Below are 16,970 nucleotides of genomic sequence, written 5' to 3'. Positions count from 1 at the left end.
CTCAGAATCCACACTGTGATTCTGGATAAACGCTTAATAATAAATTTATAAAATTTATGAAATTTATAAAATTTATGAAATTTATGAATTTATGAAAGTTTAATAATAATAATAATAATAATGATAATAATAATAATAATTAATGATGAATATGTAAAAAAGTTACTGTGTGATATAGATTTGAAGAAATACTTTGTGGGTACAGTAATAGTTTAGGATAGTGTATTATACTATTTTTCAGTCCCTTTCAACCCTGCAGTTCTCTGAACAGATTTAGGAAACTTTGAGAGAGAATATAAAAATGTATATTCAGATGTGTCTGCTCTATTTTAAGAAACTTGTATTAAAGCAGATCTGTAAAATTAAGGTTTTTGGTTGTGTAGAAAACATACTACTCAGTGAAACTGGTGTTGAATCTAGAACCAGCTGTGGAAATTATATTTAGCATTTTTCTCCTAGTTTTAAAATGCTTGTTTTTAGAGAACCAAAATCTATTATGCAGCAATGGTTCCACCTAGTGGTGATTCCATAGTTATACATTATGACTTGTTCTGGGATTTTAGGCAGGATAAAAAGTATAATTTTCTTTCACATTAAGCATATGATCCTAGCACAGTATATGTCAGTACTACTACCATATGCTTGAGCCTTGCTGGATCAGATCAAGACTCTGTATAGTCAAATGTTTCTGACAGTGACCAATTTCTACGTGAATTGCATTTTTGAACAAATATGAGCCACCTTGAGGGCTTCTTAGGAGGTGGAAAGGTGGCATACAAAGGCCCAGATAGATAGATATGATGTTTAACTTCAGTTGCTACTTTCTGATTTTTTAAGAAACTTTTTGAAACTTTTTTTCATGAGCTGATATGGAATGTTGTGTATATTGGGTGTTAAGGTAAAAAATCCTGGTTACAGGAGTCTTAAAGAAATATAAATCAAGATTTGTCAGATTAATATCAAGAAAAAACAGGATTGCTTACCAGGTTTCTGCTAATATCTTTAGTCAGTTGGTTGAAAACAGACATGCTGAAAAGTGATTAAAGTCAAAACAGAAGATGTTCATAAATATGACACCGCTTTCTAGTACTGTAGTCCGTCACTAAAGATTGTAGTTTCTCCTTATCTATGTGTGTGGAAAACATGGGAATAATTCCCCATTTATTAATCATTTTTCATGTACTTTCATTGTAGGCTCAACACTAGTTGTCTTGAAGCATCTGAATTGCATTCTGTGTTCAGGAAGATTCTTTATTTTATTTATTGGATTTGTATCTTGCCTCTCCCCTTGTGAATAAGGCATTCAAGGTTATATACATGTGTTTTTACTGCAGCACTCCTCAACGAAATCTTGCAGCTAAATATGTGAATGAGCTCTTTTGAAAACAGTTTTAGGTGTTAGGGTTCTATCTGTAGTCACTTGTTGCTGCTGTCATAACTAATGAATATGTATGTGTGCGCTAGTCTTAGATGTAGAATCATGACTCGAACTCAGCGCTTGGATCTGGACAAAACAATATAGTGGTCACTGTGGTCTCTGCTTTTTTCACTTTGTTGATAAGTTGAGGCTTTGAAATTTACTGAAGAACACTTAAGTCACTTTAGGTTATCAAGTTGATTATGACCATTAAGTCCCTTTTGCCCAATCTTGCAAAAATTACTTAATAACAAGCCCTTTGATAGATTTGGAAATAGGCTGTAGTTGTGAATGACTTCAGATTATGTAAGAACAAAAGTACTGTAGTATCAAACAAATTAGTTTTCAAGCCTTGAAATCTTCCTAAAGATTATAAAGACCATAATTCTCTCCTGTTGATTCCCCCCCAGCTCCGCATCTTGTATCTAGTGATAATACATGGAGGTACATTGCCGAAATAGTTAAAATGAATTTTCTAGAATTGACAATGATGCTGCTTTAGTGGTATTGTAATTTGCTGCACAATTTAAATTTAAAATAGGATTTTTTTAGCCTACAGAAATGTTGCAGTTGTTGTAACTGAGGTTTTAAAATATCCTACTAAAGCTATGCGTTTTCTTTCAACAGGTACCTGTCAGACGAAGGAATTGAAGCTTGCTCAAGTTCACCTGACAAAGTCAACATAAATGATATTATTCTGATTGCTCTTAATGTAGGTAGTGATTGAGAGCTTGTAGAATTGTTCTTGTAAATTGCTTATTGTCACTTTTTCTGTGCTGTTGGTGGATATCATGGAAAGTGGTTTATAATGTGCTATCTATCATCAAATAATGACTAAAAAACAGTGCAGTCCTATACAGCTTTATTCAGTAGACTTTGTTCAGTGGGGCTTATTCCCAAGTGAATGTGTTTAGGATTGCAGCCTGTTCCTGGCTAGAATGAAACTAGCCTGAAATTTTTAGTATGAAACTAAAAACGGAGTGATTGAAACTTAGGGGGCAAGCATTTTCTGTATATTTGCCATGTTATACAGGTGACCCCCACTTTACTGTGGGTTTACTTTACTACCAAATTATGGACTCTCCGTAGTAAAACAAGGTACACTATACAATAAGTTATTTACTTAATGATGGGCTTATGATGGATGCCAGCAAGACCTCATGGATGATAGAAATGCCAGTTAGTGATGTGAATGCGTTTTGTAGCATCTCAGCCAATAGCAACATTTTTAACATCATGGCTGTGTGTACTGAGGGAATGATATAGCCTTGTAATTTGTGCTTTATAATTACTGCATTGTATAAACTGTTAACCATGTCCCCTGTTGTCCTTGACCCCACAAAGGCAGCATGAGGTTCGTTACCTGGCATGTAAGATCCAATTACACACCGAGGGAATGTGTAGCAGATAACAGCTTGTTTATTGCTGGTACCAAAGCAAGGCAACAAGGAGGCCAGTTGCCTCGGGTCATGCGCAAGTGTAGCTAGACACAGCTAGCTTTTTATACTCATTTCAAACATAGATAAGAATATGAGCAAGGGTCTAGTAAAATTCCACTCTCCTCTGCTCAGTCTCTCCACCCTCCAGCCTTCACTCCCCCCTTTGCAACATTGAGTTTGTTCTGCATTTGCAAGATAACACAGACTGACTGTCTGGTCTTCAAGGACTAAGGTACTGGGTGAGGGATGGCACACAATTTTTGCTAACAATCATATTAAGACCAGAGGCAGAATCAGTGAGCTGACGTTAAAACGGTGTTACTTTGACCAGAGTTTGCTAGAGCTCACGGCACCAATCCCCTTCCTTAAGAATACTCAATATGTCTCCATTGAGTTTTCTCATATTACTTTGATAACTCATGGTTAAGGTCTGCAAGTTGGTACTTTTTTATGAGGGTCATCATTAATCTGGGAGAGGTGCAACATGTAGGTTAGGACTTAAGGTACACACATATAAAAGGAGCAACAAGCAGTCAGCATACTTTTAGCATACCCAGCATACTCTTAACCCAGATCATCCATTCACCAATTGGTGTTGTCCTCAGTGACCTTATGGAAGACCACCACTGCATCTTTAGGTCTTCCTTACTTGACCATTGTTATACAGAAAATCATTTTCGATTACATAAACTAAATGGGTACCCAAAGCTGAGTAGTTGAGGTATGACACATACACAGTGAGGAGTGTGAGGATTTTCCAGATGGCACTGTGAATTTTGTTATTGCAAACCCCAAATTCTGATATTCAAATTCTGTGTTTGCCTTTACAGGCACCAGGGAAGTTTTCTATGGGTGTGGTGTTAATTAGATCTCCTGAGGTAACACTGAAATGGAGAATATGCTCGCAGCACTCCCACAGAAGAGAGAATCAGGGTGGTTGCAGGTGCCCAGGGGTGCAATCAAAGTAGAAACAGGGATGTCCCTTGCATGTTGGCCTATTGGATGACTCTCCCAGTTAGAGGGTTGGTCTCCTCAAGGAAAGCAGTGCTTTCTTGAACAACCGCTTTCTGAACAACCACTTTCCATTGGGCTGAATAGAAAAACACCTTAACACACTCCCTACCTTAGTAGGGATCATAAATTGGGGCTGCTCTTGAGGTATATCTGGGTGGTGGGGTTTCCGTCCATCTCCCATACAGTTTTCCTTGCAGAACCAAGGTACTGAGCAATATCCAGATGGTCCTAGAGAGGGACAAACAAACTTTAGACATTAGTTCTGGGTCCCCATCTTCCCCCACAAGTGTTTTCCCTTCCGCTTAAACAAAAACCTGAGTCCCAAATTGTCTTCTGAAACCGAATGCACAATCCAGTGATGGCTGTCTGATTCTGGAGCTGGAACTGGAACTGTCCATATTGCTGAGGTAAAACTCACACACCACATTGCTTTTTGGATGAGGGACTGTGAATTGAATGCAGAAACATTGTCCAAGGGTTTCTAGCCCTGAGGGCCACATGCCAGCACACAAAGTTGAAACCAGAGTGCTCTGCTGGGGAGGGGAGGTCAGTCAGTCTTGGGGCACAATCCTAAGCAGGTCTACTCAGAAGTAAGTGCTATTGTTATCAATGGGACTTATTCCCAGGAAAGTGAGGTTAGGATGCAGCTTTAGTCTTTGTTGTTTTTTAGTGGGCACATTAAAGCAAGCACATTTCATTGCTAAATTGGCATTGTCCACAAGTCATTTTATTTTTGAGCAATTGGTTCTTTTTTAGCTCAGTATAGTTTCACTTTGAAACTAATGTGTACACTCATCCTGTAGTTTGGAAATACAAACTGCACAGCTGCAAAGATAAATTTTTTGTTAATTCATTAACCCTTCATTTTGGCCTTAAGTAAGCACAGAACACATTGTTGGACATTCTGTTTGGAACATAATAGAGATTAGTGACAAAGGCTTATTTCATTGTGCTTTTTAGATTGTGATCCTACATTCAAACAGCTAAACACAAACAGCACAGTTATGACCACCTGAAAAAATTGTTGCCTTGCTTTGGTACCACCCCTAGAGAGCACATTAGGCACTTTTTAAAAATCACATTTTGGAGAGGGAAATAGTTTAGTTTTGTGGCAGAGACTTCTATTTCTAAGGACTTGGAATGAATTATTCCCCCCCCCCCATGTGTTATTGGGTTCACCTTACAATATTTTTAAAATACAATAAAGTGGTGTATTTGAAATGGATTACCATCGTAAAGTGGTCCACTATATAATATTTTGTCATATGCTGTATCAATTAAGTTTGAAATCTGTAATAGTGCTTTTCTTTTTTACCTGGGGATTTATAGCCCAATCCTGAGTTTCCCGGTGACTGCTGTCAAATCTGGCTATGGTGATCCATGACTTAATTATATTACACTTGAACTACTGTAACACACTCTATGTGGGCCTGTGGACCAGGGCACTTCAGGATCGCCTGCTCCCATGCAGTCTGGCTCATCCCCTTGGGTCATCTGGAAGGGCCCTGCTAAGAGTTCCATCACCATCCAAACTAAAGGGAATGGTGGAGAGAAAAAGGGCCTTCTTTGTTATGGCTCTGCACCTCTGGAACATGCTTCCAGAAGATCTTAGTATAGCCCCTTCTGTGGAACCATTCCAGTGAGACCTAAAAACATTTATATATCAGCTTTTGGAGGTGAAGGGTAGGGATTTATTGTTATGATTTTCATGTGTTTTTTTAATTCGTTTTATAAATTATACGTTTGATGTTGTGAGCTGTCTTGCATGCCCTTCAGAGAGATAAGCAGAAAATAGAAAGATAGTTGTTGCATGAAATAATTTAAAATGTAATAAGTGTGTACATAAAAAGTTCTCTAATACTTATGTTAGACATTTTCTATTTTTCTCTTGGTATCTGTAAAACAGTACTCAAATTTTTACTTTTACTTTAACTTTAGACAGATTTAAGAGCCATTGGCAAGAAGTTCCTCCCAAGTGACATCAATGGTGGGAAAGTGGAAAAGGTAAAAATACTAAGTGTTATACTTGTGTTCATTCAGCTTGGACTACTGAGGAATTATTCCTACAGCTGTTCTAGCTGGATGGTTATCTTTCTCTCCTCAAGCCATATTGTGGACATCAGCCAGCAGGCCTAGAGGCAAGTATTTTTGTTAGGCGCTCTACAATTTCCCTTTTGTAAACACGATAAAGAGATGATGTACGGGGTTGGAATACAAAAGATTCACAAGGACTGGGAGTTGTTACCCCTTTAAGTTAGTTCCATATTAAGAGATCAATAGACTGTTCAATATTGATATTCAAAACCTGTTGAATATCAATAGTCATATTCAATAGACTGTTCTGAGTTGAAGCATATAAGAGCAGTCTGGTTTAAGACCAGGTTTGGAGATGGAATCAACTTTGGTCACCCTGGTCATTAACTTATGCCAGGAACTAGGCATGGGGAGTTCATCCCTATTTGTTCTGCTGGACCTCTCGGTGGCTTTTGATACTTTCAGTATCTGGGTCAGCCTAGCAGGGATGGGGTTTGGAGCCACTGTTTTGCAGTGGTTCCACTTCAACCTGACAGAAAGTTCCACAAAGTAGTGCTAGGGGACTGCTACTCAACCCTTTGGTGTCAATTAGGGTCCCATATTGTCTCCTGTGCTTTTTAACATCTATATGAAGCCACAGGGAGAGGCTGTTTGGTCATCTGGAGTGTATTTTGAACCAGTGTTTGATAGTTCTGAAGGACTGGATGATTAATAAATTGAAACTTAATCCAGGCAAAACAGAGCTTATTTTGGTCTGTAGGAAAACGGATTCTGGAATGGGTTAGTAATCCATTCTGGATGGGGTTGCACTTCTCTTGAAGGATTAGATTCACAGACTGAGAGTGCTCCTGGACTCAACTTTGCTGCTAGAGAGGTGGTGGCTGTTGTTAGGAGGGCTTTCACGCAGCTTGGCTGGTGTGCCAGATCTGAAGAAGGTAGACCTGACTGTGGTTAGCCATACATAGTTACGTATTGTTTAGACTTCTGTAATGCACTCTGTCGGAAACTGCCCTTGAAGACATAAGAGCATAAGAAGAGCCCCACTGGATCAGGCCAAAAGCCTATCTAGTCCAGCTTCCTTTATCTCACTGTATCTAGTCTAGACTACCTCAAAATGCCAGATGTAAGGCAGGGCACCAGGATGTAGTCTTGTGTGCTCCCCGAGATACAGGAGATACAGTGAGATAAAGGAAGCTGGACTAGATAGGCTTTTGGCCTGATCCAGTGGGGCTCTTCTTATGCTCTTATGAGGAGGTTGCACATACCCATCATGTCTTGTAACCTGTGATGGACTTTTCCTCCAGAAATTTTTCCAATCCCCTTTTAAAGGCATCTAGGCCAGATGCCATAACCACATCGTGTGGCAAGAAGTTCCACAGACTAATTACATGCTGGGTAAAGAAATACAGGTTGAGACTAATTATTTGCCTGGGTTCTGTTCCAAGCACTCACGTGAATAAAAAAAACACCCACTATAGCAAATCAATTTTAAAAATGAAGTTTCTTTGCTCCAGTGATTGAAAAACAGCCTTGCTGACCTTTTGACTCTAAGATAAGAGTCATCTCAAAAAGACAATCCATTAGCACTACACTCAGCCCCTCCCTTCACCAATGCAAAATGATCACCTTTCTTTCACGTGCTGGGGGAAGGGAGGGGTCTGCAGGAGAGAGAAGGATTAATGTTTGTTAGCCTGCTGCCCTCTCTCTTTCTCTATCTCATTAAGGAGGCTATTGTTAAAGGACTGTTCAGTTTTCAAAACAGATTTTAAAGGGGTGCATTTTTCCCCTTCTCCAGGGATCAGCACATTCTTTCTCATTTTCAGGGGCCATTTGTGTTATGTCAAATCCGTGTATAAAAAAACCGTGTACAAATAGGCTGGACCTGTATTTTCTTTTGTTTATCTTAACTTGCCCAACATTCAGTTTTATTGTCCCCTGGTTCTGGTGTTGTTTGCAAGGAAAAAAGCATCCCTCTCCACTCTATCCATCCCCTGCATAATTTTGTATGCCTCAATCATGTCCCCCCTCAGGCACTTTTTTCTAGACTGAAGTCTTTCCTCATGAAGGAGGGGCTTCAGCATAATATCCACATATTCTCCTGCATCCACATGCATGCCTGTTGACCTTTTTAAAGAATTCTAAAACGTTCGTGAGGCAAGACTTATCCTTACGGAATCCATCCTGATTCTCCTTCAGCAAGGCTTGTTCACCTCTGTGTTTAAGGCATTCCACCATCTTAGCTGGAATAGATGTTAGGCTGACTGGCCTATAGTTTTGCAGGTCCCCTCTTGTTCCCTTTTTAAAGATCGGTGTGACATTTGCTACCCTCCAATCGTCTGGTTCTGTGGCTGTTTTAAGGGTCAAGTTGCATATTTAAGTCAAGAGATCTGCAACTTCATTCTTCAGTTCCTTAATAACTCTTGGGTGGATGCCATCTGGGATGGGTGATCTTTAATTTGTCAATTAGGTCTGAAACATCTTCTCTTTAACCTCTGTCTGACTTAATTCCATAGTCAGGAGGGGCCTTTCAGGCAGCAGTATCTGCCTGAGATCTTCTGCCATGAAGATAGATGCAAAGAATTCATTTAATTTCTATGCCATCTTCAAGAATCCTTTTATCTCCCCTTTCCCTCCCCCACCTTCCAGCTTCTCTGGCAGGTTTCCTGCTTCTGACATATTTGAAGCTTTTTTATTCCCTTTTATATATTGTTATAAGACAATTCAGAGGTTTCAGCTAGTGCAAAATATAGCAGCCATGATGCTTGTTGGCACCTGGTTGGTCACAGCACTTTACACCTGTGCTTAGTATCTGCCTTGAGTTTGAACATGCTTCCAAGCTCAATTCAAGATGCCCTATAAAGCCCTACGTCATTTGGGTGGAGAATATTCCTTGTGAGTCCTTCTGCACAAACTTGCTGGCATTGTACATTCATAATCATAGGTTCTGTTTTGTGTCCCCTAATCATTGGAGAGACATCCAATGGGGGCATGAGACAGGATTTGTTCAGTGGTTGCTGTGAATTCCCTCCCTGGTAAGCCCAACTGACCCCAGCGTTGTCCTTTAGATGACCACAAACACTTTTTTATTCGTTTGGTCTTCATGTATATGATCAGTGGTCTTTTCCGTGATGTTATGTGTTTTTAAAAAATATTGGTTGACAGTTTTGTTTGTTTTGTTACTATTTTGTTGCCATTGTTTTATTTTTGTAAGCCACCTTGAATAGTGCTGAAAGTTGGCATAGAAATTTTTAAATGGATAATTGAAAGACATAGAACCATTGAACTATGGATTGTTTCCATATCAGACTTGTCCTGATCTATTCAGATTGGAAGGTACTGTGTAGAAGGAAGGGAAAAGGGTGGAAAGTATAGCATAGGAAAAAATCCTGATTCATCGGAGGACCCTTCTGAAAATAATTTGTGAATTGAGACATATTTGCTCAAATCTTGCATCACTTGACCTCATAACACTCAGATCTCGACACTGACTTAGTTGCTCCATAAGCTTATTGTCTTTGACGTGTGTACTGGTTACACTTTTCTTTATGGAGTGGAGCAGTGAAGGCATAACTACAGCTTTTAATGGACCTTGGAAACGGAACATAAGAATGGCCCCACTGGATCAGGCCATAGGCCCATTTAGTCCAGCTTCCTGTATCTCACAGCAGCCCACCAAATGCCCCAGGGAGCACACAAGACAGCAAGAGACCTGCATCCTGGTGCCTCTCTTGCATCTGGCATTCTGACATAGCCCATTTCTAAAATCAGGAGGTTGCACATACACATCATGGCTCATAACCTGTAATGGATTTTTCCTCCAGAAACTTGTCCAATCCCATTTTAAAGGCATCTAGGCCAGATGCCGTCATCACCTCCTGTGGCAAGGCGTTTCACAGACCAACCACACGCTGAGTAAAGAAATATTTTCTTTTGTCTGTCCTAACTGTCCCAACACTCAATTTTAGTGGATGTCCCCTGGTTCTGGTGTTATGTGAGAGTGTAAAGAGCATCTCTCTATCCACTTTATCCTTCCTGTGCATAATTTTGTATGTCTCAATCATGTCCCCCCTTAGGCATCTCTTTTCAAGAACATAAGAACAGCCCCACTGGATCAGGCCATAGGCCCATCTAGTCCAGCTTCCTGTATCTCACAGCAGCCCACCAAATGCCCCATGGGGCACACCAGATAACAAGAGACCTCATCCTGGTACCCTCCCTTGCATTGGCATTCTGACATAGACCATTTCTAAAATCAGGAGGTTGCACACACACATCATGGCTCGTAACCCATAATGGATTTTTCTTCCAAAAACTTGTCCAGTCCAATCCAACTTGTCCAATCTAGACTGAAGAGGCCCAAACGCCATAACCTTTCCTCATAAGGAAGGTACCCCAGCCCAGTAATCATTTTAGTTGCTCTCTTTTGCAACCTTTCCATTTCCACCATTTGAGATATGGCGGACACAATACTCCAGGTGTGGTCTTACCATTGATTTGTACTACGATATTATAATATTAGCTGTTTTGTTCTCAATACCTTTTGTAATGATCCCATGCATAGAACTGGCCTTCTTCACTGCCACTGGACATTGGGTTGACACTTTCATTGACCTGTCCACCACCACCCCAAGATCTCTCTCCTGATCTGTCACAGACAGCTCAGAACCCATTAGCCTATATTGTTGTTGTTGTTGTTGTTAACAATAATAACAATAATAACAATAATAACAACAACAGTATTTATATACCACTTTTCAACTAAAAGTTCACAAAGCGGTTTACAGAGAAAAATCAAATAACTAAATTGCTCCCTGACCCAAAAGGGCTCACAATCTAAAAAAATGCAAATGAATACCAGCAGACAGCCACTAGAACAGACAGCGCTGGGGTGAGGTGGGCCAGTTACTCTCCCCGTGCTAAAAAAAGGAGCACCCATTGAAAAAGTGCCTCTTACCCAATTGTATATCTGAAGTTTTGATTTTTTTGCCCCAATGTGCATGACTTTACACTTACTGACATTGAAACGCATCTGCCATTTTGCTGCCCATTCTGCCAGTGTGGAAAGATCCTTCAGGAGCTCCTCACAATCGCTTCTGGTCTTCACCACTTAGAAAAGTTTGGTGTCATCTGCAAACTTAGCCACCTCAGTAAACAACTGTTTAAAACTGTTTAAAACTGTGGTTTTACTGTTGGGACTTACAAGCTTCAGCCACAAGATGGCTATGTTTGATTAAATTTGAAGAAAAATACTGAACAAGAGAATGTATAGTTCTGAATAACACTGCGCTTTCTTGTGAACAAAGTTTAAAATGTTTCAACCTTGTACATTCCATTGATAATTGTAATTGATCATTGCAATTAAAAATGAAATCTGTTGCTTTTCTAATGTTGACACCAATTTAGAGCTTATCTAAGCAAAGCGCAAGTAGCACATTTTTCAAATATATTGTTGGATTATTTTGTTAATGGGCAGTAATTAACTCATGTTAGCATTCTTGGTATTTGCTGCAAATACTTTAATAAGCGTTCGGTTATGTAAATGAAATGTAAGACCCTAGTTTTTACATGGTTATGCTGTGGGAATCCCAGATCTTATTTTCAGTCCTGTTGAAAACCAATAGACATTAAAGTGATTCCTCACTATGATGGAATGGTGTTGCATGAATGATATTATGAACGTAGTAGTCACGTATGTTTGGCTTAAAAAGCTGTTCATTTTCAAAGTTATGTGACATTCTGAAAAAATAGGGAGTTGCACTCCTGTGTGGTCAGTTGGTTGAAGTTGTTTCTACAATAGATGGCTTCACAGAGCAAAAGAGAAAAAAAACTGTTAGTTGAGGAAGGTTTTGCTATGCTCTCATAAGGAGGCTTGAGGATTCAAAAATTTAAAAACAATTCCATTAAAAAGTCCAAAAATACAACACATCCCTGAAAACAAGGAGGAGCAGTAGTAGATAAAGAAACAATCACAAACATGTAAAGAGCTAGACAGTAAAAGCAGAGGTTTGCTGGAGCAAGTAGGTCCTCGGTGGGTGACAGAATGTTACCAAGGAGGACAAATGATGGATCTCCTGGTGCAGGGATTTCTGCAACAGAGCAATCTGTCTTGCACATCTATACCAGTTGTTCCTCAGCTGTTTGTGGGATGTGTAAGAGAGCCTCCTCAGCTGATCTGAGTAGATGGTCAGGATTGTATGGAAGGTAGTACTATACATTCCTTCTTGCAGGACAACCACATCTTTGTTTGGAGACAAGCTGTCCATTATTGGCTCTCCGTAGATACAGATGAAGTTGAGTGCTGTGAGATCAAGGCTGTAATTCCAAGGGCTATTTTGGGCATACTCGGAGTGTGATTTGCAATGGGATTGTTGACACTTCTCCTTTGAGCACATGCCACACTTCCCTTTGAAAAATCCCCTTCACTTCATAGACAATTGTAAGTTTTGTTACCAAAGGCTTGAATAGATTCCTGTCTTAATACTTAGTCAGATTTTCCAGGGAATTTCAAGTATTTGAGATAAGGATAGTGTCATACTCACTAATTATGGCAGTGATCTGCTAACAAATAATAATGAAAGCATAATTGAAAATAATTTCTTTAAACAAAAGGAGACTAATGCTTGCCAGGGTGAATTCCCATGACTCCAGTGCAAAACAGTACAATAGTACAATTTATAATAATTAGATTTTTACCCTTTATCTTTACAGCTAGAAGGTCCATGTGTTCTACAGATCCAGAAAGTACGCAATATAGCTGCACCAAAGGATAATGAAGAATCTCAGGCTGCTCCCAGAATGCTGCGTTTGCAGATGACTGATGGGCATACAAGCTGCACTGCAATAGAATATAATTACATGTCAAAAATAAGGTAAACACTGCTTATTTTTTTGCTTTATACCGACTCTTAAAGCACTTTACATGTTGGAAGTTTCAAAATACAGTTAAATATACAAAACACTTTTGCATTTTCAAGATCTTCTGAAGGAGAAATAATTCCTTTCTGAAAATGGAAGAAATTTTTCTATATAAAGGAACACTTTTATGCTGTTTCCTGTTCTGGTTCAGATTTTTTGGGCAATTCTGGTCTGTGATATTTATTCAAGCAATGGGCAGGAGTTGGCATACAATAACAGTTGTAAGTCCATCTGGTGTACTGATTCATTTGTGTGTCTGAAATGAGCTGTATTCCATTACTAAAAATAAAAACCAGTTTGCGTGAAGGCTACTAAAATAGGAATTGGTTTTAATTGGCTCTTCGTCTATTGAATGGGGTATCTTAATCTTATCAGAGACCAAGATTGTTCATATAACTGTTTCTAGAGAAGAGGTAACATTCTTGAGAGATTTTGGCATAAGATTGTGTGTGTGAGATCATGATTCTACAGTTTGTCACTGAAGTATCACAGTTCACTTTTGTTCTCATTAGAAGCATTTTCACAGCTTCAGATTTAGTTATAAAATGCACTGTTATTACTAATGTAAAGTAGCAGTGGAAACTACATCAGTGAGCTGCGTGCTGGGGTCACTTCCCTTAGTTCCAGATCGAGTCATGAGTCTCCACCTCCCTTGACTTGAGTCGCAAACTAGACATAACAGGCGCCATCTTGACTTGTCTGGAGGCATTTTTATCCATTTGACTTGCGTCTGAGTTTTTCCAAAAAGCAAGTCAAGCTGTGAGTCAGGCACGGTTTCACAGAAAAAACAGAGGTGCTGTTGGGGTGTGTGTCAGAGTTCTCATTTAACACTGCCCTGATGTTCCCATTCACTCACTACCTTGTTATAGTACAAGAAATATTCTCTTATTGCTTAACTTTTTGAAATTAGATTCTCTGCACATGAAAACATGCAACATATCACATACAGAAAAGACGCATATTATTTGAAAGAACTTGATTTGTTGGGTGCTCAGTTAATCAGATGAGCATAACAGTTGGAAACTGACATCATGATCAGTGCTTTGTAGATGTTATATCCTTGAAACTGCTTTTTAGGTTTACCTATTTTGACACTGAACAATGGATGCACGATAAAAAGTGTAATGTAAAACACTTTTCAAGAAGTGGTATAGAGATGAATTTCTGCATAAGGATATAGTGATGGGACCTTTTAGATAACTTTTAGATCCTTTTCATAACTTTTAGATCCTCTTTATAATATAGATGCATGCTGTATTGGTGTATTGAGTTCTTTCTAGGATTACTTTTAAAAGCCATGTTGCAGTTTGGCATTTAAATGCAGTGCAATATGGATTCACTGTGCTATAACTAGCAAGGGTTTTGAGACATTATTTAACATGTATGTATAACAAATAATTTACTACTGATTGCATGCAAAATAATTCAGCACAGCTTAACTTAAATAAGACTGTATTGTGTTGTCCTCTTAATTTGTCAGCATGCATAAACTTGCTCTTGTCCTTGTATTTAGTCTGAACACTCCTCCTGGAACAAAAATTAAACTGTTGGGAATTGTGGAGGTCAAAAATGGCTTCCTCCTTCTGGATGACAGCAACACTGTGATTCTGGGAGGTGAAGTGGAACATCTTATAGAAAAATGGGAGTTGCAAAGGGTGAGGTAACATGGTACATTTTCCTACCTTAAACATTAGTTTAATTTCACATTGTTCATTACATATGATATTATGTATGTCAAACTTACAAAATTGATTATTCTATATTTCAGGGCTTGATAAATTTGCTTAAGTTTTAGGAGCTAGAAGCCAGAACAATTCCTGAATCACCAAGGCTATAAGGAAAGACCATGTAACTTTAAATAGGGAAGTATCCAGAAGCTAAGCCATGAAGATAAGAGGAGCTGCTACTCACATGAAAAGGCTGTGAGGGTCGATGGGTTGAAAAGTTGCACTTGCAGTCCATCCTATTCAGGAAAGAAGGTGGGGGGTGAGAGATAGAGAGAGTGAGTCTCTTAGGAAAGGGCAGATTGTTGCCAGGAGATGCCAACTTTTCTACTACTCCCCATCTCCAGGCAGTTAACCTCTCTCCTAACCACAATGACTTCACCACCTCCATTTTCTGATTCACCTTGACTGGCGTTCACCCACCAATACTCCCTCCATCACCAGGCATGTCTTCTGCCCAGTGCAGTGCAGCAAGGAACTTGCTATCTTGCATAACCCAAGCACCAGCAAAGAACGTAAAGCATGTACGTGCAATCTCAAAATCTCTGGGTCAGTCATCTTGCCTTTGCTTGCCAGCACATACACATGTTGTCCCTCTCTCTTTCTCCACTGAGCCCTTGTGACCATGCACAAGAATTGTGGGGCAAATGACCAACCTTGCACAAAGGGGGAGGAACCACTCATTCTGAATCAGTGACTAGGAGAAGAAAAGTGCAGGAACAAAGGGCCTTTCTAAACCAAGGCAATCCTCCAAAATAGAATCCACTTTCTACAGGTGCCATGATGAAACCACCAGTTGCAATGGCTAAATAGTATCTAGAATTTATCAAACTGTTTATTGTAATGGCTAGTTGTGATAAGGAGCTGTGGATTGGCTAGGATTGTACCCTAAACTGAACCAGTTTTGTTAGTATCCTAAAGAACAGAGAAATATGGGTCAGCAATCAATCATATTTGAGAGATTCTTTCTCATAATTCATTCACTTGACATAAATATTAACTGTGTGTTTCCTCTGTATGATCCATCTCCCACATTAGCTATTGTGTTGGGATCTTTCAGGTCAGTGTCACTTGAAGCTGTCTCTGCTTCTGTAGTGGTAGTGGTTCTTCCTAAGGAAGCTTAGTTTAAGTGCATTTCCCATGAGTTCTCCAGAATGGAGGTATGTCTTATAAATACATTAGTCAAGGAAAAAGGGAGGGTAGTCAAAAATAGTTAAGGAAAATACCTAAGTTAAATCATTCTTTGTCTCTTGAATTATAACTAACCCCAAGATTTTTGCATGTACCTGTTCAAGCACCCGAAGTAGCCTATTACAAGCAGATCTATTGTGAGCAAATGAAATGTGAGGCATGAATTCAGATCTTGCCTCACCTAAGAACTTAAGTGGCCTTGGGTTATCCATTTTCTCCTAATCCCCACCTAAAACTGTAATATGGGGCTGATGTTATTTAGTGTAGACATTGTTGAACTATAATGGAAAAAATCTTCCCATATATGTTGCTGTGTCGTTAGAGAGATGCCACCTTATTGCTTCCTCCCACCAGTTAATGAAATATCTGTTTCATTTTGTAGAGCTTATCAAAACACAATAGAAGTAACATAGGAACAGAAGGTGGACCTCCTCCCTTCGTGCCATTTGGGCAGGTATGATATGTTTTTAAAATAAGCATCAATATCTGTAATAGTACTTTGAAGCGGTTATGCATTTTGTTGCATCTGTGATGTGCTTTTTAAACAATTGAGTGATGCACACTTTTGTGAGCAGCCTTTTGTGTGTTCTGTTTTTCATTTTGCTTTTGTAGCTGCTCTTTTTGGCTAAATATTCAGTAATTTATACACGAACTCTTCCCTGTTTCAGATTGGTGTAATTGACCCAGTCTTAAAGTGTAACATGCTAAAGTTAAGAGATGTGTTTAACTGGACACGGTGGTGGACTATTGAATATTGAAATATTCACTCAAAAATTACTGTTTGAAACAAAATAATTACAAAGTAATTTCAATTGCTAATTGAAGCAAAGTAACTTTGTGCCTACCAGTGAGTTCCTAAGGGGAGGCGGGTGCATTTCTGGTCAGTTCTTGTAAATACCATGAGGCGCATCAGCAGAACATGGTGTTTACTATTAGTAATTAAAAATTATTCAGAGCTCTTTCACTTTTGCATTAACTCCCCTTCCCCTTTACTTTTAATTGTGTGTTGTCATCTAGCCTTGGTGTTAAACTTTGTATGTCTTTTTTTTCTCGTTTTCTGCCCATGTACGTATATCACAGAGCCCATCTTAAAAATCAACTTTGTCTCTATACTTTGAGGTATAGTATAGTTAGCAACCTTCAGTCTCGAAAGACTATGGTAATGTGCTCTGAATGGTGGTTCTGGAACAGCGTCTAGTGTGGCTGAAAAGGCCAATTCGGGAGTGACAATCCCTT

The 16,970-nt window shown here is 39.2% G+C and overlaps 1 protein-coding gene across 1 annotated transcript in view; it reads left to right on the top strand.

Annotated features, from left to right (window-relative positions):
* Positions 1–16,970, top strand: part of TDRD3 (tudor domain containing 3) — a 99,624-nt gene that overhangs the window by 39,953 nt on the left and 42,701 nt on the right. The window contains exons 2-6 of the mRNA XM_066622217.1: positions 2,045–2,129; positions 5,809–5,874; positions 12,613–12,773; positions 14,333–14,474; positions 16,117–16,188. Coding sequence (XP_066478314.1) covers positions 2,045–2,129; positions 5,809–5,874; positions 12,613–12,773; positions 14,333–14,474; positions 16,117–16,188 — 526 coding nt within the window. The remainder of the gene's footprint in view (positions 1–2,044; positions 2,130–5,808; positions 5,875–12,612; positions 12,774–14,332; positions 14,475–16,116; positions 16,189–16,970) is intronic.

The sequence above is a fragment of the Tiliqua scincoides genome, chromosome 3 (assembly GCF_035046505.1).
Source record: "Tiliqua scincoides isolate rTilSci1 chromosome 3, rTilSci1.hap2, whole genome shotgun sequence".
In the NCBI taxonomy this organism is placed as follows: Eukaryota; Metazoa; Chordata; class Lepidosauria; order Squamata; family Scincidae; genus Tiliqua; species Tiliqua scincoides.
The sequence above is the reverse complement of the archived record's forward strand: the minus strand, read 5'-3'. Positions and strand labels throughout refer to the sequence as shown.